Source organism: Ixodes scapularis, unplaced genomic scaffold (assembly GCF_016920785.2).
Source record: "Ixodes scapularis isolate PalLabHiFi unplaced genomic scaffold, ASM1692078v2 PGA_scaffold28__5_contigs__length_5199819, whole genome shotgun sequence".
NCBI classification, from domain to species: Eukaryota; Metazoa; Arthropoda; class Arachnida; order Ixodida; family Ixodidae; genus Ixodes; species Ixodes scapularis.
In genome coordinates, this window is record NW_024609855.1 from 1252401 (window position 1) to 1276584 (window position 24184).

Consider the following 24184-nt stretch of genomic DNA (forward strand, 5'->3'; position numbering starts at 1 on the left):
CAGCTTTTTAGCCTTGAAATTCTTCCCAACCACACTCTCCAGGACTTTTGCAACAAGAAATGGTGACATTTTCGAGAGCGGTTTGTCACTTTCAGAGTGGAGTACCAAGAATTTCGGGAATCTAGGTGGAGTAGAATGTGTCTCGTGCGAGGTAGAAGCTTCGGTGCGACCCCTTTTCGGGGGCCGATCAAGGAAGGATTTTTTGTGCAGACCCATAGAGATGGGGAAGAAAATTCAGTGCCCGGGTGCATCGCTCACCACGGAGCCCAACAAGGGGGTAGGTAATGTGCCATAGCAAGAAAGGCTTGGCTGACACAATTACACTACCATTGCTGCCCGGGCACTATACCTTAGTATGGTTGCAGGAACAGGTCCTGTTTCCACTCAAGGTTGGCCCTTGCCGCCTAAGAAAGAGAAAAAGGAAGGAAGAGAGTGAAGAAGAAAAGAGAAAGAGGTGGGAGGAAAAGTGAAAGAAGGAAGAAGAGGGTAGAAGAGGCGACTGACTGAATCATCCTGGTCGGGCCAAGCCAGGACACCCGTCTACGAGAAGCAGGGGCCGAAGCGGTGTATTGCCTCGCCCGGGGGGCCCCGAAGGGTCCGAACATACCCCGTGCTCAGCTCAACCACCAGGGTCCACTTTTCCCCGGACATGGGTACGCCACGCACAGCCAGACGTGGGTGGGCGAACCCACATGGCTCGGGGTTCGTAGTGACGCCACTCACCAAGCACCTACTAAAGTAGGTGCCCCCTGCGTGCGGGTATGGTGGCCCACGTGGCTGGGGTCCGTGGTGACGCAACTCACCAAGCACCTCCCAGCTGAAAATTCCCATTAAATCCAATTGGAATTCCAACTGGTTTTAACTGGAACCAATTGGTTTTAGTGGGTTCCAGCTGGAACCACACTGGCCAATGGGTCTCACCAATTGGAATTATTTTTCCAGTTGGAACCTGAATGGGTTCCCAATGGTTCCCACTGGTTCCCATTGGCAGTGACCAATTGGTTGTCCAAAAACCCAATTGGTACCAATAAGTCACCACTTGGTACCAATAAGAAAATTCCATGATCAGATAAAATTAGCGCAAACGACAAGAGAAGAGAAAGGTAAGACAGGACAGGACAGAGCGCTACTCACAACTGACGTTTTAATAGAAAAGACAAGAAGGAAGTGAAGCATTTTTAAAAAATAAAAGGAAGAGGAAAACCCAACGAAAATACGCCCGCGCCCTAGGTTGTCTTTCTAAAAGAAGAAGAAAAGAGAAGAAGAAGAACAAGACCAAAAGAGTAAAGGCGAAGGCGCTCCAAATGTGCCACAGGCTTGAATTGGCTCAATTAAGGAACTTGATTTCTGCTACTACAAAGAACCAGTTGGACATGTTTTTCACCGCAAAAACCCACAAGACAGGATGCCCTTTCCGTGTAGTGGTTACGGAGAAAGGATCATGGCAAGGGGCTATGTCCCGATTTCTCCTACAACAATTGTCCCATCTTCATCTGGATGATCCATTTCTGGTAAAAAACTCAGAGGAGATCATTTGTTACCTGGAGCAAGATTCCACTACAGCCCGTTATGGGTTTTCACTTGACGTGGAAGACTTGTTTTATTCGATCCCACATAATAAGCTGTTTACAGCAGTAGAGGAATGCATAGAAGCAAACGGTTCAATTCCTTTTCAAAACCAATGTGGCATGCCGGTTGAATCTTTTTTAGAACTTCTGAGCTTTTACCTTTCTGCCACTCTGGTCACTTTTGATGGCAAGACCTACATACAAAAGAAGGGCATTTGTATAGGGTCATGTGTAGCTCCTATCTTATGCGACATTTTCTTGTCTCAATGTGATAGAGAGATAGCCAACAGAACGTCCAACAAACAAATATCCCGTATTTTTCGATACGTGGATGACTACTTAGTTCTACTTACATGTTGCCCGGATGACAAAGAGGCACAAATGATCAACAACATACGTTCAGACTTCTTAAAAGGAGGAAAGGGCCTCAATTTTACTTATGAGACACCAGCGAATGCGGTCCTGCAATTTTTAGACCTCAGGCTGACGTTCATTCAAGACCATATACATGCTGGATGTACTCTCCACGAACCCAGAAAGGACTTTTACAGTTTGACTCGGCCCATTCCAAGCTTATAAAACGAGGTATTGTTACCAGTTGCTTGAAAGCAGCACTAAAGAAATCTTGTGCACATTCAGCAAGTGATAGTTTTAACGCCCAAGTGCAAAGACTTAAGTCTTCTGGGTACCCGAGTTCCCTGCTGTATGAAGTCGCTGAGTGTTTGATTACTTCACGCGGTAAACGAGACAAAGAAAGGGACAGAAGACACCGACCAACAGTCCTACCATACATCCATCGTATTTCGCATAACTTAAAGAAGGTGGCCTCCAAGTTCCATGTTGAAGTCGTGCTATCTGCACCGGATAAGTTGAAAAAGCTCTGTCCAAAGATCAACGACACGCCGATACTACATGCACAATGTGGAGTAAACCATCGACACAAATACGTGGACTGCAGCTGTGGTGTATGTAATCTAAGAGATACCGTTAACATGCGGAAATGTGTATGTGGGCCAGACAGGGAGATGTGTTAATAACCGTCTTCGAGAACATGCTCTTGCACTAAAGTCGTCACCAGCAGGACACCTCGCCGTGCATGTACGAGACTGTCACTGCTCGCCTTTGCTGAACAACACCAAAGTGCTGAGGCGTTACTGCGAAAAAAGAGCTAGAGAAATTTTCGAGGCGCAAGCCATCATCACGCGCGGGAACACCTGCATCAGTGCCCCTTCGGTGACCCTTTCACCAAAAGAACTATAGTATCTTGGACTCCACCAGTAACGATCCATACGCCGCAAGAAGTGTGTAGTGTACATGAAGATAGAATTTAAACTTTTGTTTCACATTAGGTCCGACGAAGTGTTCAACATCTGAACGTTCTAGCTTATTTTCTGAGATGTTTTCTTATTTCTTCTTCCTTTAGTACAGCAACCCAAGGTAGTCACGATTTTGGCGTTTTTCTTCTTCTTTTAAAAAGACAACCTAGGGCGCGGGCGTATTTTCGTTGGGTTTTCCTCTTCCTTTTATTTTTTAAAAATGCTTCACTTCCTTCTTGTCTTTTCTATTAAAACGTCAGTTGTGAGTAGCGCTCTGTCCTGTCCTGTCTTACCTTTCTCTTCTCTTGTCGTTTGCGCTAATTTTATCTGATCATGTCTAACCAACTAGCCCAACAGATGATATTGATGAAGAAAATTCCAATTGGAACTTAATGGGAATTTTCAACTGGGCTAGCACCTAAGGTGCAGGCGCCCCCTGCGGGGCTCGGGGTTCGTGGAGACGCCACTCTCCAAACACCTTTCACAGGTGCCCCCTGCGGGGGTGCAGCGTTCTAGGAACCCTGTCCGGGTATCTAGCCAGAAGCCTGGTGTCGCCAAATGACGGGGCACATAAGTAACGACAGCAATGAGTGGCAAGATGTCCCATGGAATGGCTTTCGTCGCCGCGTGTTCACGTGCAGGATCATAAAAGCACCTTCCCGTCTGCAGCATGGTGTTGGAATTTCGTAGACAGCACCCGTAGTACACTCCGTGTATTTTATGCGGTGCCTGGTGTCACAGAGATTGCGTGTTGCGAGTGCGCTCTTGTCTGTCCACTTCCTTGTCCTTGAGTTTTTTCGGCGCTTTTTTAGGTGATCATGAACCAAATGGCCCAAAATGCAGTGTAAACATCGCGTTCTATAATACCGCGAGAATGCTGCTAGGGCGTCGGAACAAAAATGACCCCCCCCCCCCCCCCCCCGTCAAGAAAATTGAGGCACGTGCAGTGATCCATTTTCTGTATTTGCCAATGAGATTCATTCCGAACTGGTGGCGGTGTTCATGAACACCCAGTTTATGACATTCTGGTAAAATGGCGCAGGCACTTCCAGTGTGGCCAAACAATTAAGCTTGGACGACAAAGAACAGAGCGGCCGATGAGGACAAAGTGATTGCTGAAGTGAAGCGTTCCCGACGACTCAAAATGAGTTCCACAACAAAGGACTCCGGCAGGTTGTCCATTGCCGGCAAGAGTGTGTGACTTTAAGTGGAAAATATGTAAAGACTATACTCCTACCCCAAGTTTCATTGCTGAATCCCTTTTCCTTCATGATAATAACACAAACGTTATGAATGCCCTTCGTAGATAACGAGCGCTGTGGGGTAGAAAGGGTTTGATTTTTAACCGGAAGTTGTTGGAGTATGTTCACACCTATAGTTATTAATATAAACGCTAGAGGCTCAGCTGGCGCTAGTGTCTACGGGACTTCCGGTTGCAAATTGAAGCAGACAGCATGCAGTCTACTTTTGCAGTCTTCCAGTGTATTCCTATGGGAAAACGTATGTGATATTTTTCTTGTCGCCAGGGATTAATAGAAATTAGTGAAGTTTCTTTACTCGTAACGGGTACTATGTAGCTTTATTCACATTATAAAAGTGTAATTTATTTAGTTACTGTTTTGTTTTTTATTACTGAGCGGTGTTTACATTATCAAAAATTGAGGCCCTGGTCTCTGGTGTACAGTATGATCTGTCAATACAAGGTATCAATTTAAGCAAAAAGTACAATTAAAAAGTGATTGGGGATTATTCAAGCTTTAATAGCATTCAAATGACGGAAATGAAACTGAAAGTGACTGTGGCCGGATCAATGGGGCCCCAAACTTGAAATATACAGAAATGTCGAACAAATAAATATGTCAACACTTCATTACAAAAGACGGTGAGAGTGCAGGCGAGCTGGTGGTAGCTAATCATGTCGTATTACACCTGAGACTGCGGTGGAAGAAATCGGAAGAACTTTCAGTAGAAGGAACAGACACAGAGAACGTCTCAACGAACGGACGTTCGTTGAGAAGGAACAGACGTTCTCTGTGTCTGTTCCTTCTACTGAAAGTTCTTCCGATTTCTTCCACCGCAGTCTCAGGTGTAATACGACATGACTTCATTACAATCGCCACTGCTCTGCGGAAGAAAAGCACGTTGGAATTTATGTCTCCTTATTTCTGGTGCTAAAGGGCTAATCTAGCCCGAGAGACAGTCAATACATGTCCAAGACGAGACCGACTGGATTGCGTGAAAAGCCTGAAAGCAACGAAAAAAATGTGGAAGTGGAACAGGTCCAGAGAAAGCTGAGGTAAGTTATAGACTAGGTGGCACATGTATATTTGCTACCGTCGGTGTCGTGCTAAGCTACACTGAAAGTTTACTCCCCATACCTTCGTCTTGCATGCTACATGAGCGAAACGAATGGTGTTTTACCGAGCTTCTCTGGGTACTCTGCATACATGCCGTTTCGGGCGCGTGCTCTCTCTCTCTCTTCTTACGACCTTTGCAATCGCCCGGGAGTCAATGGCATTTTTTTCTCCGTATGTAGTCCACTTGCTTGCCACCAGGGGCGCAACCACCTCACCCGACTTCACCCCACTCGGAGAGTCCCTTCGAGCTGCTTCGCGCTGGTGTTCGAGCTTCGTAGGTTGTTGTTTTGGCCACGGTTCCTCAGAATACTTCTGATTAACCATGCAAAAACGGTCACGGACAGAAACGAAAAATCAGCTGGGTATGTGCACAAGCCCTCGAGGAAGCACTTTAGGCTGTAACATGCACTGTGCGAAAACTGTACAGACTACTACACCCTCGTCCAGAGCAGCTGACAGACTTCCTGTACGGCCTGTGAAATGATGATGCAGACCACGGCAGTAGATAGATTGGGCCTGCTTACATTTCACGAGAGTGTACGAATTAATTATTTAAAGTTCCTGCATGTAGACGGGGCCCGTCTCCTCCTGTTCTTGAGTTGCAACAGATGTTCTGGTGGTAAAGACGAGTATAGTTTTTCTGCAATTGCATTCGCTGTCTCTACTTACTACTTTTTACTCCCGAATAACTCAGAGATGTGCGTCAAATATTCACCATTTTTGGGCTCATCAGAAGCGCATTAAATAGTGGCTGAGGGTCTAAACGTAAGGATCAGGTGTCGAAGGCTATAAAAATCTCGGCCGCAAGTTGCGACAGCGTTGAGATACACTGTCAGACGCGCTTTGTGCAAACAACAAAGGGTAGGTGTAGCCCAAGGGTGAGCTGGCAGCGCCCCCCGCGAATTGCGGCAAGAGGTGGCGATTGCCTCGATTGCAAAGGCCGTAAGGAGAGAAAGAGAGCGCGCGCTTCCAGTCCGGCCGTGATGTAGCATGCATACATTTGCAGAATGATTGGCACACAACACCGTTGGTGGTTTCGACACTCTTTTATGGCTCTCAACAATGGAAAGACGGTATTATGATATAATTACAGAACACACAAAGAAGTTTCAAAGCAAACAGGTGCTGTCTGAAATTGTATCCACACAAGCATATACACTGCAAATATCCATGTACACACATACACTCTTAAGGCAAGAATAGCATGCAGTAACGAAAGCTAAACCAAGAACACCGAGAGCTAAGAATATCATGCTTTGCACTGGTGCTACTAGTTTTGACAGCCAAAAATCTGGAACTTTATTATCATAAATTAATCAGTTGGTTTGCTCACAAACAGTGTGCAGCTAAACTATGTTGCCATCACCTAACAATTGTTGCAATGGAGGTGCTTAAGTGGTATTCACTTGATGTCACTGGGTGCTCATTGGTGTGGCTTGTTTACAGTTGCTTACGGGCTCAAAACAAACCCCCCACCCCACCCCTCCCTTCTTCCTTGGAGTCTGCCAAGGGCGACTGTCCTGAAGGTGTGGAACGCATACTCCTAATCACTACGGAGACTTGCTGTTCGTGTAAGCACAGCAGTGACGACCACTACTATGGCCACTAATACGGGCTCAATCCCCACCCCATGCCCGTTTAGTTCTAGATGATCGTTGTACCGGCAAAAGTCTGTGTTACATAACTGCGCGACACACGTTAGAGACCCCAGGCTAGCGGTTGTACTGCATCGGCTAAATTGCTCATCTACAGTGTATACAGACATGTCGCATCACTTAAATTGACCAACATTGCGTAATCTGAATATTCACACACAACCAAAAAAACTGAAAGACCAGCTTGGATACAAAAACAACTTTTTCAGAGCGAACTGACATACATAGGGCAAAAAGGTCAGCAGACTGTCCTTACGAGACACTCACAGGTAAAAGATAACATGCCGAAACTGGAAGGAATACGAACAGACACTACATTTGGGTATGACGGCCTTTTTCAAGTGTTTCCCCTTCACTGGAAATCTGGGCATTTAAGTTTGACTTCCCTCTCATTATATTCTCTAAAATTGATAACATTTGGTAACAGCAAAAATTCTTCAGAGCAGTGACTGAGGTTGCACTAGCACAAAAAGTTTTAAAGTACATCATATGAAGATTCAAAATAAAAGTAAAAATAAAAATACAGTAAAAAATTTTCACTTTTATGAGCACCTCAGAATTTCAAGAAAATGAAGAAAAAACCATCCTCTTTCACCACCAATAATATAATAGCTTAATCACAGTTATTGGGAGCGTGTGGCATCAGGTACTATTGGAGCGCTCTAACGGACCGGGGTGTAACTTCAACGCAAGCAATGTGCATGAGCTGCAGTTGCTTGCCGGGTCGTTGGATACTCTTCTAATAGCTGGTGCCACGTGCTCCCATGTCCCAGCTAACGATGTACATTATTGGTGACGAAAAAAGATTTGCTTGGTCAAGATGTGACGCACATACGCCCCTGGACATCTTTGGTTGATGTTGCGTGCAAGGTGTCGAAGCCTTAACACAGCATATCGTATCACTTCCTTGGCAAGTGCCACCGCATGCATTGGCTCCTCGTGGACATGCACCTCGTTACAAAAACTGTGTGCATGCCTCTCATAAAATGCTCTATAGGAGAGCACTGTGAGCACAGCTACACTCGTTCATACTGCCTCCCCAGTTACTGCTCTGAAGACTTTTTCTGTTCCCTGCAGGAGCTGGAGGACTAGCTCCGAGGGGTACACGAGCCCCCCGTTGTTCTTGAGAGTGATAAGGATCCCGCCACGCTGTCATCCAGCAGCATGCTGATGCAGGATGGACCGCTGAGGGTTTTGGTGAGTCGCCGGCTGACGAAGTCTCCAATGTATTTAACCACTTCTGAGGAGAACTCGAACAAGGTAGCCTCACCCAACTCATAGATTATGGCTAGATGGTCAGCATCTTCGTCATCTTCAATGTCAGCAGTGGTGTCGATCGTCCCCTGGCTGATGGTCAGGCTTTCACCCTCAAGGTCTGCAGCCACGTTGGCAGAGGCAGGGGCCTGCACGCCAGCGCGCACCAGCAGCTTCCTGTAGGCATGCCGGAACTGGGCTGCTGACGGGTTGTTATTCCACCCACCCCTTTGCCGCACGCAGCTGAAGAACGTTTCCAGGTGGTCCTGGCTTGTTCGATAGGAGCACAGGTAGCTGAGAAAGTGAAACATGCGGGAAGACAATTTGTTTGAGAACATAAAACATACTCTAAAGCAAATAGAGAAGAGCATCTGCTCTGCTCCTGCACTAACCTGACTGCGCCACTGCTTAGCAGCTGGCTTGCGAGGCTCTCCACGCTCTTGAGTGTGAAGGCGAATGCAATCACAGACATGCGCCTGCCGCCCAGGACCACAGGTTCGCCGTCGGGCAGCTCCAGCTGCATGATGGTCTTGCCGACCCGCCTCCATTGTCCGGCTCCTCTCCTCGATGTTGGCTGTGTTGAATGGGTGCTTGTAGCTGTGAGCTACAGGGCTCCTCGAGTTTAACAAGCCGAAGCACCTGGATGACACAGAAAACCACAGTTTTCTGCACAGTGCTCTTATTGACGACCCATAAGTAAGGTTCCGTGTTTTAGGATAAATCCGGAAAACTCCGAAAAACACCCGCGGGTAAAATTTTGCTCAATTCGGATTTATCCTATAAACTCAGAATTTTAAGGCCCTCCCCCCCCCCCCCCCCCCAAAAAAAAATTATTGTTTAGTAAGGGACTGGATGAAGTCCTACAAGGAAAACCTACAACACAACGGACAGAGCAGGGGGTGTTACCCCGCCACTCACAAAAACTTATGTAAAAAGCAATCAGTTACTTGGCGCCTTTTACAAATGCACACATTCCCAAACCCAGTGACATACAGTCACCTGTATCCCGGGCTATATACAGCAGATTGTAAATTATGCTCAGGTAGGGCCGATCTTCACCACATCATGTGGCGTGCCCCCTGATAAGTACCCAAAAACACACCAGCTCATTACCTCCCCTTCCCATTACCACCCCAGAGCAGTGGGAGACTGCACTGCTTAGCTCAGACCCGGATCTCCAACTCCGGATCATCCAGATGGCCGAAGACGTCGCCAAAGCCCAAGGCCTGGCGGCCTCCTGAGGAAGAGGATGACGGGCCCTCCCACTCCCCTCCTTCTTCTACTAAAAATGTGATTTACGATTGGAACACGCCCCTTCCTGAGCGGAACTTTCCGCTGAAGGAGGGCGGCGCATAATCCAGCTCAGCGGACGGCGGGGTGACAATACTGCTCGTCAGCCAACAGTAATCCGCCGTTCCGATAGCAGACGACCGTCTGCTTTCGGAACAGCAGCTTACGGTTGGCTGCATCTTTGGTGCACCTTTAACATTGGCCTCCCCATTGTGACAGAATCACACTTTCGTATTATAGAAATGCAAAACCATTCCATATACTTACCTCGTAAACTGCTGACTTGAACACCTGCTTGTCGCCTAGGAGGTTTCGAAGAAGCTTGAGGACGTGGCAAGCGTCGAAGATGAAGTGTACCTCCTCGGTGGGTCAGGTCGGGTGCTCAAATATTGGCTGGAGGCTCTCGTAGTTTGTTTCGTGGACCTGTCACCCGAGCAGCTTTGCCATGGCAACATTTGCCCCAAGTCCATCGCAAACCACAGCCTTGACATGGGGGCCACACTTTTCAACGGCTGCAATGGCGTCTTCAAGGAGGCTTTTGAGGAGCTTCCCTGATGCTCCGTTCGTGAGGAAGTACCCAATGGGAATCTTCCAGGGTGATGCAAGGCCCACCGCCATGAAGACCAAAGCCTCCGTTGCCATGGGCACCTCGTCAGACTCGTGCGGTCCCAGTACTTGGCCAAGATCGACGTAGCGAACCAGCTTGCCGTTGTGTGCCGACGCTGGAGCTCTCCCAGTGCTTCTCGGGTGAACCCAGGCCACCCCCCAAACACCTTCAGCCAGGACCTGAGGGAGCTCACGGAGGGCAGAGGGAAGAGTCTGCTTACATAGTCATATGCTTGTGGAGAGTAATAGTGTAAGGTGGCAGCAAACTGTTTTGTTCTTTCACTGTACCTCCTGCCGGACAATTTCCTTGTGGCATTCTTCTCAAATCCCTTGAGCAGCTCCTGAGGTATTTCCCCGAATGCTTCCAGTTTTAGTTGGAGCTCGTCTGTGAGCACATGCTGGTCCCTCAGGCCCTCCACCAGGGTTTTGGGGTCCTTTATCTTTTGCTCTTTTCTTTTCAGAATTGTCTTGATTACGTGGATTTTCTTCTTAGCCGACTGTAGGTCCTTGGTCATGCACAGCCGCTTGATTTCTGGGGATTCTTGGTCGAAATTTGTGTGGTTTGTATTGGAAGATGGTCCTGGTGATGTGTCACCGGTGGTCCGTCTTGCTGGACGCTTTGTGGAAGCCTGGGAGGTAGAGATCAAGACGGCACAGTGATGTGTATACACTCTGTTTTCTTTCACTGGATGCGAGTTGAAGCCTGGATTAAAAAAAGAGCAATGAGAAACAAACACCACAAATGTTATACGTTTTTTCGGATTTACCACAATGAAGTGCAAGCAACAAGGGGATGGATGGTGTTGATTACTTTGTTTTTATTAAGACTGGTGCTTTGTTACGTACATAAAAAAACCACCCCGTTTTCAATTAGCTAGTGGCTGATTTCTTTTAAGTTTTAGTAAGTTGTTATTAAAAGGGTCATGATTCTGTGAAATATTTTACAGAATCTCAAGATATATCAATATATTTTTTCCATTTTTTTTCTCTTTTCCTTTAAATCTGTACACTTTTACAGAAAACTATCAGTTTGATGCCCATAAACCTTTTATATGCGCTCTAAAGTGCCTCTTCAATATTACGTTAGAACCGCTTCTATTTTTTAACTTGCCTACATTTTTTTCAAACAATGATGAACAAAAAGAGTTGCTGTTTTAATAAACTATGGTGCTGTTCCCATCTTTACGTGCATATTGTGTATGTGCCAACTGGCAAGCTAACTGTAGCTTTTGGCCTAAATACTAAAATCTCCTTGTATTTAGGAACTCAGAAATATCTGCAAAACGGAACAGGTGCAAGTGGGCTTTGTCATGCACATGAACAGGTTTCTTCAAAATTCTCACCCTGTGGGAGTGTTTATAAATTTTTTGGGGCATTGTAGGTGGTGTAGGTGGTGTGGGTGAGGGGATATGGCCTTGTGTGCATTTCGTGCAGAAAAGTCTGTGATGGTGTCGGTTTCAACCGTAAACCCCTTCAGTTCACATTTTAGGAAGAAAAAGGGACAGACAATGTCAGACATTGTCTGCCCCTTTTTCTTCCTACTTCACAAGTTTCCGTTTTTCAAACCAGTCTCAGGTTTCAATCATCATGTATAACTTACACCAGCTCGCCTGCACTTTAACCGTTTTTCTCAAGTAACTCTATTAGATTTCCACTCAAATTGCACGAAAATCTACTGAAGTGACTCAGCCTATTTTTTTTATGTGCACCATCGTTTTGTGCTTATTGCGTGCGTTAGACGGTTTTGGAGGTGCAATTATTTGGACTTCCAACACTTTAATCTGCAAGGTCTGGTGCCCTTTTACAAAAGAAAACTGATGCAAATCTTTTTTTCACATAAAGCAGTGAGCGCCATGATCGATGGCACACAGCGAAGCTTCTGGAGACTTTAGCAAAACCAGGGAGAAAACAGAACTGACCACACAACCGAAGGGCACATGGAAACTGGAGCCACTGAAGAGAACCCAAGAGAGAAAATCGGAGCCCAGAACATCAGAGACGGGTGCTGGTGGTAGGAGATTCCAATTCTAAAGGGCATACCCCTGGAAAGTGTCTAAAGATGAGGGTGGAAGTCGTTCCACTTCCGGGATAGGGTGCGGGTGAAGTAAGTGCAGCAGTGGTGGCTGCGGAGCTAGGCCTGAACACCACGCTCATCATCCACACCGGCCTTTTGAAAAAGATAGTGCGGCGTCTGGCCAGACATTCATACAAAAATATTCGGTGGACAGAATCTTGTGGACAACGCTCGCCATCCAAGCCGTTACATATACCAACGACGCGCTCACATACAGCGTGGCCGTGACAGTGATAAAAGGCTTGGACCGACACCAGTACGAGTTGGAAAAGTGGCTACTGGGAAGAAGCAGCTGCATGGCGAACGCAGCAGTCACGGGAGAGATGGGCTGGTCCACGCACCAAACAAGGCGAGGTCCAAGGTACACTACATGGGAAGATTGAAATTCCTCCTGCCGGAAAGCATCACGAGCAGGGTGTATTACCATATTAGGTACAAGGGAATAAAAAAAAAACTGGATAAAGGAGCTAAATGCCAGATTCCAAATTCAGCGGGAGAAAGGCCAGGGAACAGGCACCCACGGACAGAGAGAATGGACCAAAACAATTTGTGAGGAAGTAACAAAGGCCGGAACCCATCAGTGGCAGAGGGCAACCCAAAAGAAACAGAGCCTCGAGTTCTACCGAAAGCACAAGAGTGACCTAGCTCCGTACCGCCGGCAAAGTGGAGACAGAGCCAGCGCCCTGCTTTTCCAGGCAGGAACGGGCTGTCTCCTGACCCAGGGCCAGATGTGCGAGTTGTACGGGGACGACCCAGCCTGTCCACTATGCAGAGAGGAAAAAGACTATCGTATCAACCACATCGTCAGCCAATGCAAATGCCTCGAACACACCTGGAAAAATGCCTCAAGCTGCAGCTTGGAACGGTTCCTGGGACTTGTGGAGGGAAACGGAAGACAAAGAGCGCCGCGTGGTGATGTGGAAGTGACTTTGCTGCAACATGAAAACCCTCAACGGCCGTGAACTTCAGAAGTGAACTTTCATAAGGTAAAAACTATTTCATTACGACACCAGAGGCACTCTTCCAGAGTACCCGCCCTTATCTATAAAAAGTCTTGGTTCACCTTTACTTACCTACTTACCGAGGAGCTGGTGTGGGGAAATTTGCCAAGTTTTGCCAGGTCTAATGATTTCTCAGTAGACCTACCGGTTTTGCATGCTGTCTGCTGATTCCCTGATAAGAAATAAAGTCTACTGACTCTTTTTAATGGTTGAAAAAAATTTAGGGATATAGCCAGCAAACGCACGAAAAAGCATTCAGAACGAAACCATACTTATGTATTGCTCGATTCATTCATCTATCCGTCCAAAGCCGTACACGGCCAATGCAGCCGCGTGCGCGCATGCTTACGAAAACGACACGACTTTGGTTTTGCCTTTCTTCGTGCACGCATAAAGTGATCATATTCCTCAGACCCCAAAGCAGGACGGGGGGCGGCTCAAAGTTGCGACATATAGTTAACGTTAATGAATCACACTTTTTATTGTTTCAACCACACTATGTAGCATTACTTTCCCTCCAGTTTGTTTTCCTCTTAGCCAATATATACATCTAATGCTTTTGGCTAGAATGGATCCTTTTTAATAGTCCATTTTTGCTGATGTGTCCATGGTATTGTTCGCAGGTCATGTGCACATTCACCTTGAGCATTAGCAGTGCCTTGAGTGTTGCCACTTGAAGCTGTCTATTCTCTGCAATCCATATCTTGATCAACGAAGACACCCTCTCCACTTGTGCATTCGTACCTGGCAAACACAAGCAGTACTCAATGATTGCCTTCATGTTGCCGCAAGGCACATCATTTGTTTTATGAAATACTGAAGCACTTCCACCCATAGTTTCCCAACCAGTCTCCTTCTGGCTCTTTCATTTTTCCAGCTTTTTGACCGCGACATAACAAGAGACGTTGCATGCATCATCAAATAAAGCGTTCTCCTCAAAACAGACGTGGCTGGACTCAAGTGATGACTTGAGCACTTTTCTGAACATCGTCCCAAAGTGGTGCTGTGTCGAGAGAGGCTTAGGAGAGACCGCTGATCTCATCAAACTGGTTGCACTATCACTCGAGGTACGACAGGCATGTCTGATAGAAATTCCTAACTTCTGTTAGCGATCCTCTTCAAACTTCTTGTTCCTCAAGCGCAGTAATCATGGAGGTCACACTTGACGGCAAAAATCCCTGCTGCAGTCTGTCCTGGACTTTCGTTTGCAGCTGGTTTAGGGCTTTGTGGACCTCGATGGCAGTCTTCAAGTCACCTTCAATCTGCAGCACAGTCGCATGGAACAGGGCAGCTTGGCTGTGTAGGAAGTAGAGACCGAGCTATCCTCATGCATCTTCCAAAAATATCTTGATTAAAGAGGCGCATGTTGTGATTCGGAAAAAGGAAAACAGACAAACTAATATAAGAAGCAGGGCCCATGCGCGGTAAAATGACGAGATCTCACATGCCGATGAGATGTGGTGAACGGCGCAGCGGTGTGAGAAAGCCCCGGAAAGAAAGAGGCACCTGACACTTTGGAGTTCTCAAACCGTACTTTCTTTATAAGGGGTCAACAACATGGGGCTCAAACGCCCGGGGCGACTGGCCTGCGGGCACGGGCCCAATGGTGGCTGATGGTGCCACCTAACTACAGTAGATCACTTGTACTAGTGGCAGTTGGTAGTGCCATCTATTTAGTGTGGAACGTAAATAAAAAAAACTGAAATACTACATCTTTCTATTCCGTAAAAAAACAATTAGACCCATATTTTTCCCTTTCTTAGGAAAAAAAATGCAGATTTCTTTATACAAAAGCAACAAGATGTGTTATTTTTCAAGACAAAAGAACAATTATGCAGAGAAGAGAAAAAACTAGTGTAACTGAACAGCATCAGTTAAGAGTATTAAATAAAACCAAAATTAGAAAATGCATTGAAAAAATGATGCGACAAGAAATTGCAGTCACAATAGACCCCTTGCGTATAAGGGCGCCCCTAGTGCCGCGCACAGGAACTACGACCAGCCGCCATGTTTAGGTCGTCGTAGCAGACGACGCACGCCGCAGGATTGTCGCCGGCCGGCATCTCTCGCCGCGCGCAGACTTTCGCAAGCTGAGCCTTGCGCCGAGCTTCGTGTCAGCGGCTGTGTTACATTGCGGTAGACGATGGTTGAAACGTGCTGTGTGCCACTGTGCCGCCAGCGTGGCTACCGCGACGAGAACAGCAAAAAGGTAAGCCGTAGAAGTTTCTAAACAAACCCACGTGCGCAGGCGCGCACGCGATTTTTCACCCGCGTTTCACGCACCTGAACAGCCTGTGCGAGCTAGTTCGCTGCACCGTTGCCGGTGGCGCGGTACGCTTAACGTCAATAATCGTTTTCAGTAATGGATCACGAGCGAACAATGTGCTGTAGCGAAGGCTAGAAGCGCGAGCTCGTGCTGCCGAGGTGCGCCGTAGAACAAGAAGCTCGTGCTCTTAGATGCGGCACGTCGTAAGGTGAAACGAAAGTATACAAAAAACTTCGCACTGACAGATCACTTCGTGCGAGGAGCATGTGCAGTGCCTGTGAACGAGAGCGTTTCCCGAAGGCGTAGCGTATGATGCGGAGTCACTGCTGACGCTAGGACGCACATTCTAGAAGCCTCTGCGATTGAAAACCTTGAAGCGGAGAACGTGAACATATTTGCCGACCTGTTTTCCTCGTGGCTCGACGTGCAAATCCTTGCGGACGAGATGGTCCAACGGCTCACGCCAGCCAAGTTCAACAGGTTTTTGGTTGAAACAAGTGAAGAAAAAATTTCAGAAAATGATTTATACTGAACTCGTAGCACATTATTATGCTTTAGGAAGTGTAGTACAACTTAGCCAGTTGCTTCCCTCGTATTAGTAAACATGGTTTAGCAACATTTACAGCATATGTGAACTACGGGTGGCTTGAGAGTGATTGTTGGACATCTCTAATTATAGTTTTTTCTCGAACTAGGTCACATTCCACAAGTTTCCTTCTGGGAACAAACTACGGCGGAAGTGGATCCATGCTATCAGAATTGACCCTGGTGCACACTTCAGCATTCAGCAAACAACCAAGGTGTGCTCAAGGCACTTCACGCCGGACAGCTTCGTCCCCAATGTGGCAAGGGGACGACAGTACTTGAAGGAAAATGCGGTGCCTTCTCTTTTTGAATTCACCAAGAAAGTCGTGCCTCGACCGGTTCCCAACCGACAACCCCATGCAGACCAAATTCCTCGAACGAAACAGTACAGATGTGTTTTGCAGCGATGAAATGGCATCTCACCCAGACCTAAATGATGTAGGAACATCAACAAGCCAAGTTCCAGGCTGGGCGGTGAACACAGATGCACCTGCAAGCATCAGTTTGACACAAGGCAAATGCAACTGTGCCTGCACAGAAGAATTGACTCAGATGAAGCTGCAGCTGAAAGAAAAGGATGCAGAGCTTGTCAAGCTAAAGGATCAATGTAACATTCTTCTGAACTACAGCAACATCCTGAGCACAACAAAAAGAGACCTTGCACGAGCAAAGGAACAAGTAGTGTGTCTAATGCGGAGGAACGAGGAGCTGAAGAATGAACACACAGCTAAAATGCAAGAGCTCGAAAGAAAATTGTCCGAGGCAGACAAACGGAAGAAGACATTTTCGGCAGAAAGATTTAAAGACGACGACAGCAGGATCCAGTTCTACACTGGCCTGCAAAGCTACGGTCATTTTAAAGGATTACTGCAGTATGTAGCCTCAGAAAGTGATGGTGCTAATCCGGATCACCCAAGTAGGGAAGCAAGAGGTCGTCGGCACAAGCTATCTCAAGAGGACCAGCTTTTCATGACGCTTGTCAAGCTGTGACTTGGTCATTTCCACATGCACCTGGCACACATCTTCAACGTCTCTACCGGCACTGTGTCGAGGGCTTTTGGAACATGGGTTAACCTGCTCTATGTCCGGCTGTCGGAGCTGGCATGGTGGCCACCACGTGATATTGTAGACTCAACCATGCCTGAGGAGTTTAAGGCACGGTATCCAACAACACGGGTGATTATTGATGCCACTGAAGTTCGGTGCGAAGTCTCCAGTTCTCTGGTTCTGCAGTCGGGAACATACTCTCCATATAAATCGACAAACACTCTCAAGGGACTAATTGGAATTTCACCGAACGGACTTGTGAGCTTTGTTTCAGAGCTCTTCACTGGGTCAACTTCAGACAGAGAACTTGTGATCACAAGTGGGTTTCTGGAACAAGAGTTTGCACCAGGTGACACAGTCATGGCTGACAAGGGATTTAAAATCAAAGGTCTTTTGGACAAGAAAGTTATTGGACTGAACTTGCCACCGTTTCCGACGAAGCAACAGTTCAGTGTTGCAGAGGTGCGAGAAACGGCGGACATTGCTTCTTTGCGGATTCACGTAGAGAGGAGAATCCAGCGCATTAAGACTTATCATATATTTGACAGAATTGTTCCCCTCTCTCTTGGTCCCATAGTTAACCAGATGTGGACTATTTGTGCTCTTCTGAGCAACCTTCAACCCTCTATTTTAAAAGAAGTGGATTGAGCCAATGTATACATGTTTGTTTGTTTATTTGTACAAATCAATATTGAGAATTGAAACAGAAGCTTAAGGCTGAGCAGCCTTAAGTCCGTTCTACTTACAAAAATCAAAAGAAAAAATATTTACATGTATAAACTTTACAGGGGCACTGAAGTCATTTTTGAGATAGTCTTTTTATGGTGATAACTCAATCTACACACTTTAAAGGGGCCCTGAATCATATTTAAGCGTCTACCTTTTTTGCGGTTTCCACGTCTCTTGGGGTTCGGGCAAAACAGCGGGCACGGAGAGAGTAACTAAATATCAGTGTGTCATATTTTAACCGGACGACGCGGAAACCTCCTCCACCGACGAGGGCGACCCGCGGTACCGAAAGCGCGCAAAATGTGATGTCTTTGGTCCTGGGCTTATTACTGGTCAGAGCCGCTAAAAGCTTCTTTTTAGTCGAAACCCAAAATATAAGTGGTGCGAACCGTTTCAATTATTTATGAAAGTAGTTTTTGTTCAGTATTTTAGATCAGAAAAGAAACGAATGCAGTTCATAAAGTATGGAAACAAGAAATAACCCGTCGACATACCCGCCACCAAGCGGTGGAAAAGGCGGCGCATACTAGAAAGGAGTAGTGGGATCAGGCGTCGACACGGAAAGGTCCCGGATGAATGCGGCGGCACTGTGGTCATATGGACAGGAGGATCCGACCGGCTCTAAGCGTTCCGAAGGCCTTCGGCGAGAAGCTTTGTCTTAAGGTTTGGCCGTTTCGCGGTATGGCAGCGCAAAGTGGCACCCATTCTGAACTGATCTTTACCCCGTGTTTCCTGTCGTTTGTGGCCAATGAAGTGTCATGCCGAATTAGTATTTAATCGCGCAGCGAATGCAATGAGAGCCGCTCCAGCTGCCCGCTGCACACAGCCTATCCAAAACATGCTTTAGTGGCACCCTCTCGCGCCGTCCACAAGGAATGCGGCAGCCGTGAGCGCTCGATAAGCTCACTACCCCTCCTTTAGTTCACGACCACTCTCAAGCAACCAAGGACGTCATGAGGAGGTTATTTTTTGCTTGTTTTTGTAATTTTAATTTGCCTATAACTTTTAAAATAAAGGGAATTTCGAGAAAAGAAAAGTTGCACTAAGTTACTACGTTCAGTGTGCTCAGGTTCGGTGCAAATTAAAAACCACTAAAAAAGTCCTTGCAGGGCCCCTTTAAGGATTCTAAAACCCCAAAATTACAATCCTGCTTGGCCTGTTTCCCACTAAAACGTTCTCAAAGATCACCGACATGCCCTTTCTCATGGGATATTTGTTCAGAGTGAAGTGGTTGACGAACGCGATTGTCGGCCAACTGCAAGCGATGGCTTCCCCTGCGGCCAGAAAATAGTTATCAGAATGTGTGCGTATGACTCTTTTCAAAACGAGTTATAATAAAATTGCTTAGGATCTATGCTTATTGTACGACTTTCCTTGGGCCAGAGAATGTGGACCGCAGTTTTGTATACTAGAACTTGATATATAAAGTAGCTAACACCTTGCAAACTATATAACAAAAAAAAATTACCTTCTTTAAAAATGACTTCAGTGCACCTTTAAGGGGGCCCGGTAAATTTTACCAGCTTCTCTTTACGACTTTGCTGCAAAGTATGGCAGAAGAGTAGTGAAATAAAAGTTGTCCAAGCACTCTTTTATGTCCTCCCAAATATTCTTGTCAAACCTGATCCTCTGAATGGTTAGGAAGTTGTCCTCATAAAGAACATAGTCTACCCACTTGAGGTTTGTTACCCCCATCTGTCCTACCACTTGAGCAAAGTGGGGGTGCTCTGTCTTGATATGCGGACGGTTCGAGCTGTCAAAAGTAACACTAATGTTACTTGCGAGCAGTGTGTCGCAATCTGCATTCCTCAAGGAGTAGAGGCACTTTACTTCTACACATCCCCATGGTGGTTGTTCTGTTGCGTCGTACACAATTGCATCTGGAGTTGCTCCGAGCCATGGTTGGTCAGGATCCACGAACAGCCCCGCACTCGACAGATGGACGTCTCGGCCCCTGCTCTTTAAAACGTCCTCGTAGCGTTGCAGTGCTTTAGGCTCGTTGACAATCCCATACCTAAAAAAAGTAGATACACAATACAAAAAATTCAAATTAAGTAATATACAATGTTTATTTCATTCTTCAAACTAGATCAGCACGTCGTTAGAAGTTACCACTACAGAACCATTGGTTTTTCATCGTAAGGCATAAAATACTGTTAAATGAAAGACCTACGACAGCATGCTGTGGGCCTCTCTCTATCAGTATGAAAATAAGACTATTTCATGTCGGACAATTATGTGAGAGGAGCGGGTGGTTCAGGCTGTCGAGTGTCGCGATTGTGGCAGTTATTGGTAAAAAAAAAATATGGTGAAGAAGGATAGCGGGTACAAAGGTATCTGTAGCAGCATGCCAACTTGTGGCAACAGAGGTTTCCCTCGACTGGCAGGCAGCAGAGCCTGCCAGGATACACCTGTTATAACATGACACTGCTGGTGTACTACCACCAGTGTTGCAATAGGGGAAAAGTACATTCAATTCTGACGTCACCAGGCAGAAATCGAGGGACCAGAATTAAAGATGTGGTTTCACATAAAGCCGCTCAACGAGTTTTTTTTTTTTTTTATCAGCGTTTCTTTTACAAGCAGCGTCAAGGGTGCCAATGCACGAGACATATATCTTGAACAACCCTTGGAAAGAAGTAACGGCAATGCACTGCCAGAGCTATCAAAACGCCATGTTATTTCATTAAGGCATGCACCTCGCACATTCACAGAACAATGAATGACTGTACTATTAAAACTGACAGAAAGCATGGATTTTATCGAGCGGCTTTAGGTACACATACCGGTCGAAGATATGTTCCAGGCACCATTTCTCTGCCTCTCCCAGTAGGCTTTGTACAATCTACTGGCAGCTGAATTCGTCCCCCCAGAAAGCTCTCCCATAGCATTAGCAACAGTTTCTGGACCAAAGAAACCTAGGGGAGGTCATGCAACATGCAAAACATTGTTTCTGCGAATTTGCTTAATTGATTTTGAAATGCTACGCTCACCGGATGGCAGGAACCCTGGACAAATCCTTTGTTGAGGTCAGGTTTGCCAGTCCCTTCTCTGTCCACTCGCCGTGACGATGTACGGTGCCAAAGTTCGATGCAGTCAGGCGGTACTGCCTTGCCTGAAGCCAGGTAGCACTGTCGCGCTGCCTCCGCGAGTTCTTCTCAAGGTCTTGTGCTTCAAGTGGCGTCAGTGTTATTTTCTGAAACAAGCAGAATTACATTAACAAGTTTAGACAAGAACACAGTGATGTGAACACAAATCTTCTCTGAAACTCCTGGCTTCCTGTCTTTGTTAAAACATTTTTTCCAAATTATTATAGACCAGAGGTGTGCAAAGCGGGGACTGCCGAGTAATGTCTTAGGGTCGCACAGCCCCAGAAAGGTTCTGGAAAATGTATGTGCACGAAACAAGCACAGAAATAACCATCCCTGAAGTAAAACCGAAGGTAAACGTAACGGGACCAGAGTGTGGCCCTTATTGTACTTCATCCCACTAGTTGCTTGCAGTGCAGGTGAAGGCAGTGCGGGCCAAGGGGAGAAAGGGCAAGCACTACGAAGGGAAGAGAAGATAAACCTCTTCTCCTCTCCAATGTTCTTAGTGCTCGCCCTTTCTCCCCTACTTGTGAGACAGAGTATGAGTATGTCAGGGGGCAGGGGGGGTTACCGAACGGCATTGTGATGCTTGAGGTGTCGCAGTCTGAATATGTCTTGGCATCTGTTGTGAGCTACCACCCACACCAAAAAATGTTATTTACATTATCTTAAACTATAGAGACCTAAAATGCAATAGTCTATAAGCTTCCATTGCATGGCAAAAGACCCCATTATCTTTTACAGGAGAAAAAGCATCTGCCTCAAGCACTGTCGTAATAGTTTAAATAATATTCGATTCTAGAGTGATAGTCTAACAGATGGTCTGCGGTTTCTCTGTCCTCCCAATGCACACACAGCAGGTGCACTCGAAAACACTGCGCAGTCTGGAAGCACTACACCCTGTGTTCGGCGTTTGCAAGTGAACCTGCTATGTCGGCGATGGGAGGACGGAAAAACCACGGACTTGTTATAGCTAGGTGTGATTAAGGGTGTACAGTGCTCTTGCTATATAAACATTGTGCACTGAAATGGAGTATGGTTGGTCGTTTGAGACACCACGCAGCGGTAGTAAAGTTTATAAGTTGAAATTACGCTCCCAGTATGTTAGGAAAAAGTGAACACAAAGCTAACCTCTAACAGAAGCCTTGCCTTCGTGCTGACACCATCCGAAACAGTCCACTCGTCGCTTTCAAGAAAAGACACCATTTCTTCTAGTGGCCGCCCGATGTTCAGATGGCCAGGTGCCTCCAGCTCCTCAAGATGCAAAATCCAAATGGGACAAGTGTCTGCTGGTAGGCAAGTGGAGAGCAAGCAAGCACATCGCCGCACTTGGAGCTGCACAATTGTGCTCGATCTGCAGCTCCCAACACTGCTACCAAGGAGGTCTTCCCGTCCAGCTGCTGCAAACTGCTTGCGAATTGGAGCGCGGCGCTTTTCTTTTGGCTGACAGTACGCTCCTTAGCCTTGCTGAGGTCCAGCCGACATGAGCGCGGCAAGTCTTGTCGTCTTTTGCCCACCCTCCGCCAATCTACACCCTGCACGCTTGAACCTTTGATGACCTGGCCCCTCGGACTTCTCCAACGCTGTGGCAGATCTGTGCATGACAGATGTGCTGGGGCCTTGGCGAATCCCTTGCCTTGGATCAAAATTACCGTCTTCAGGACGGCCTGGAGGTGGCTCCAGGCTTGCTTCCCAGCTGGGCACTCGCAATATCCGTTAACAAGTTCACCGTCCTTGGTGATGGTGGCGCTCACGGTGTAGGGTGGCTGTGTTTTCTTGTGGCTCCTGAAGCATCTGGCTCTCAAGAAGAATCTGGAGGCCCTTTAAATGACAATGATAAGCGATAAGCACCTGTTCCCAATCATTACGGTCCTGACCATTTCATATGAGGCACACCGCGCCATCTCATGCAGGGCACGGCAAAATGTGAAATACATTATCAGTGTTAGATATTTCTGAGAGAATGTGCCAGTTTGAAAGCTGCAGCCTGATACATGGCTGCGCGTGCGAATCGCTACACAGCTCCCGATTTGGGCGAGCCTGTTCTGCGGCGCAAGCCAAGTGACGGTCTGGCGTCGCTCGAATCGAGGCGCCTAGCTTCGTTTTCACAGGGGCACACAGCTCAGCTTGCACCGCCCGACTAGCCCTCGCGTGCAAACACGTCGTAAAACGGGGCGCGCACGTGAGCGATATGGCGAGCGATGGGTTATGCCATCGCTCGTCGCGTTGCTCGGTTCTGGATTTCCCGAAAACCTCTCCCACCGCCCGGAAGTCGCTTGCATGCAGTTTGCCTCGGCGAGGAACAGACCGAGCGAAAGTGAGTCCTCGAAGAGTCGCCAGTGCAAGACAACCGTCACATGTGTTCACCCGACAACGCTATAATGTTGATCTCAAGGTTCGCGCTCCCCCCCCCCAGAAAACACTTATAACCACTCACATTTCTTCGTCGTAGTTGGCGCACACTGTCGACGCCACGACGTAGCTCTCCGTAACCAACTTGTAGCTCCGGCGAGCTCCCTTCTCGGTTCCCGAGCAGGACGCCAGGCGGGCAAGGTCCAGAGACGAGATTCGCGGCAGCCGAGCCAAGTTGCTCGTCCATCCAGTCGTGGGGTAGACGCCATCGCTCATGACGGGGCACGCTGGGGGCACGCACGTACGCCGCAAAAGCACGGAATGCTCACGTTGGCGGTTACCTCACGGTACGGAAAGAGGCGCCGAGACTGCTGACCTAAACATGGCGATTTCTGTCCCATGATGCAGTGCAAATCGAAACTGACGAAAAGTTCGCCGTCAGGGTGCGCAATTGTGCATGGGGTCTATACAGATACCGTCTCATAAGGTCAAAGCTTTAAGGGCAGAATAAAACCAAATGGAGCAAAAAGAAATTGGGCAGAATGAAACAAAATATGGGCACAACACTGGGAGAAGAGCCAGTTACACAGCACTTGCTGCATGTTACGAGAAAAGCAAAACCGAACACTTCACACAAAAAAATATTTGCTGACATGTAGAAACACTGAAAATTGTCACATCCTCTCAAATTGTCTTTGTACGCACTACACATACAAAACAAATTCACTGAGGTTGGCTATGAGTAGTGTTCGGTAGTTCATGTATGCACTTGTTGAAATTAATCTAGAGTTCCTTCAGTGTGAGGCTGGCATCATGCCAGTTTAATAAATAGTCTTTAAATCGTTCTGGCAACCTGCGCAAGGGGTGCGGACGGCCTTGATGCTGGGGGGTTGAATCATCCACATCTCGGGGCTCGGGAGGCTCCAGTCTAGGAGATAATGTGGGTTGTGTCGTGACTGGTGGTGTCGAAGACACACTCATAGGCGATGGCACTG

At 47.1% G+C, this 24184-nt stretch overlaps 2 protein-coding genes across 2 annotated transcripts; both read right to left on the reverse strand.

The window, feature by feature from the left end:
* Nucleotides 1-10557: 10557 nt before the first annotated feature.
* LOC121836327 lies at nt 10558-22043 on the reverse strand. Its single transcript, XM_042291196.1, has 4 exons — nt 21969-22043; nt 20742-20944; nt 19619-19762; nt 10558-10675 (listed from the first exon to the last, which is right to left on the reverse strand). The coding sequence occupies exons 1-4, from the start codon at nt 22041-22043 to the stop codon at nt 10558-10560; spliced, it is 540 nt and encodes a 179-aa protein (XP_042147130.1).
* Nucleotides 22044-22066: 23 nt separating this feature from the next.
* Nucleotides 22067-23728, reverse strand: LOC121046457. The gene is made up of 2 exons (XM_042291197.1): nt 23275-23728; nt 22067-22658 (listed from the first exon to the last, which is right to left on the reverse strand). Exons 1-2 carry the CDS (start codon nt 23463-23465, stop codon nt 22067-22069), a joined length of 783 nt encoding a protein of 260 aa, XP_042147131.1. The 5' UTR covers nt 23466-23728.
* Between the last annotated feature and the right edge of the window lie 456 nt (nt 23729-24184).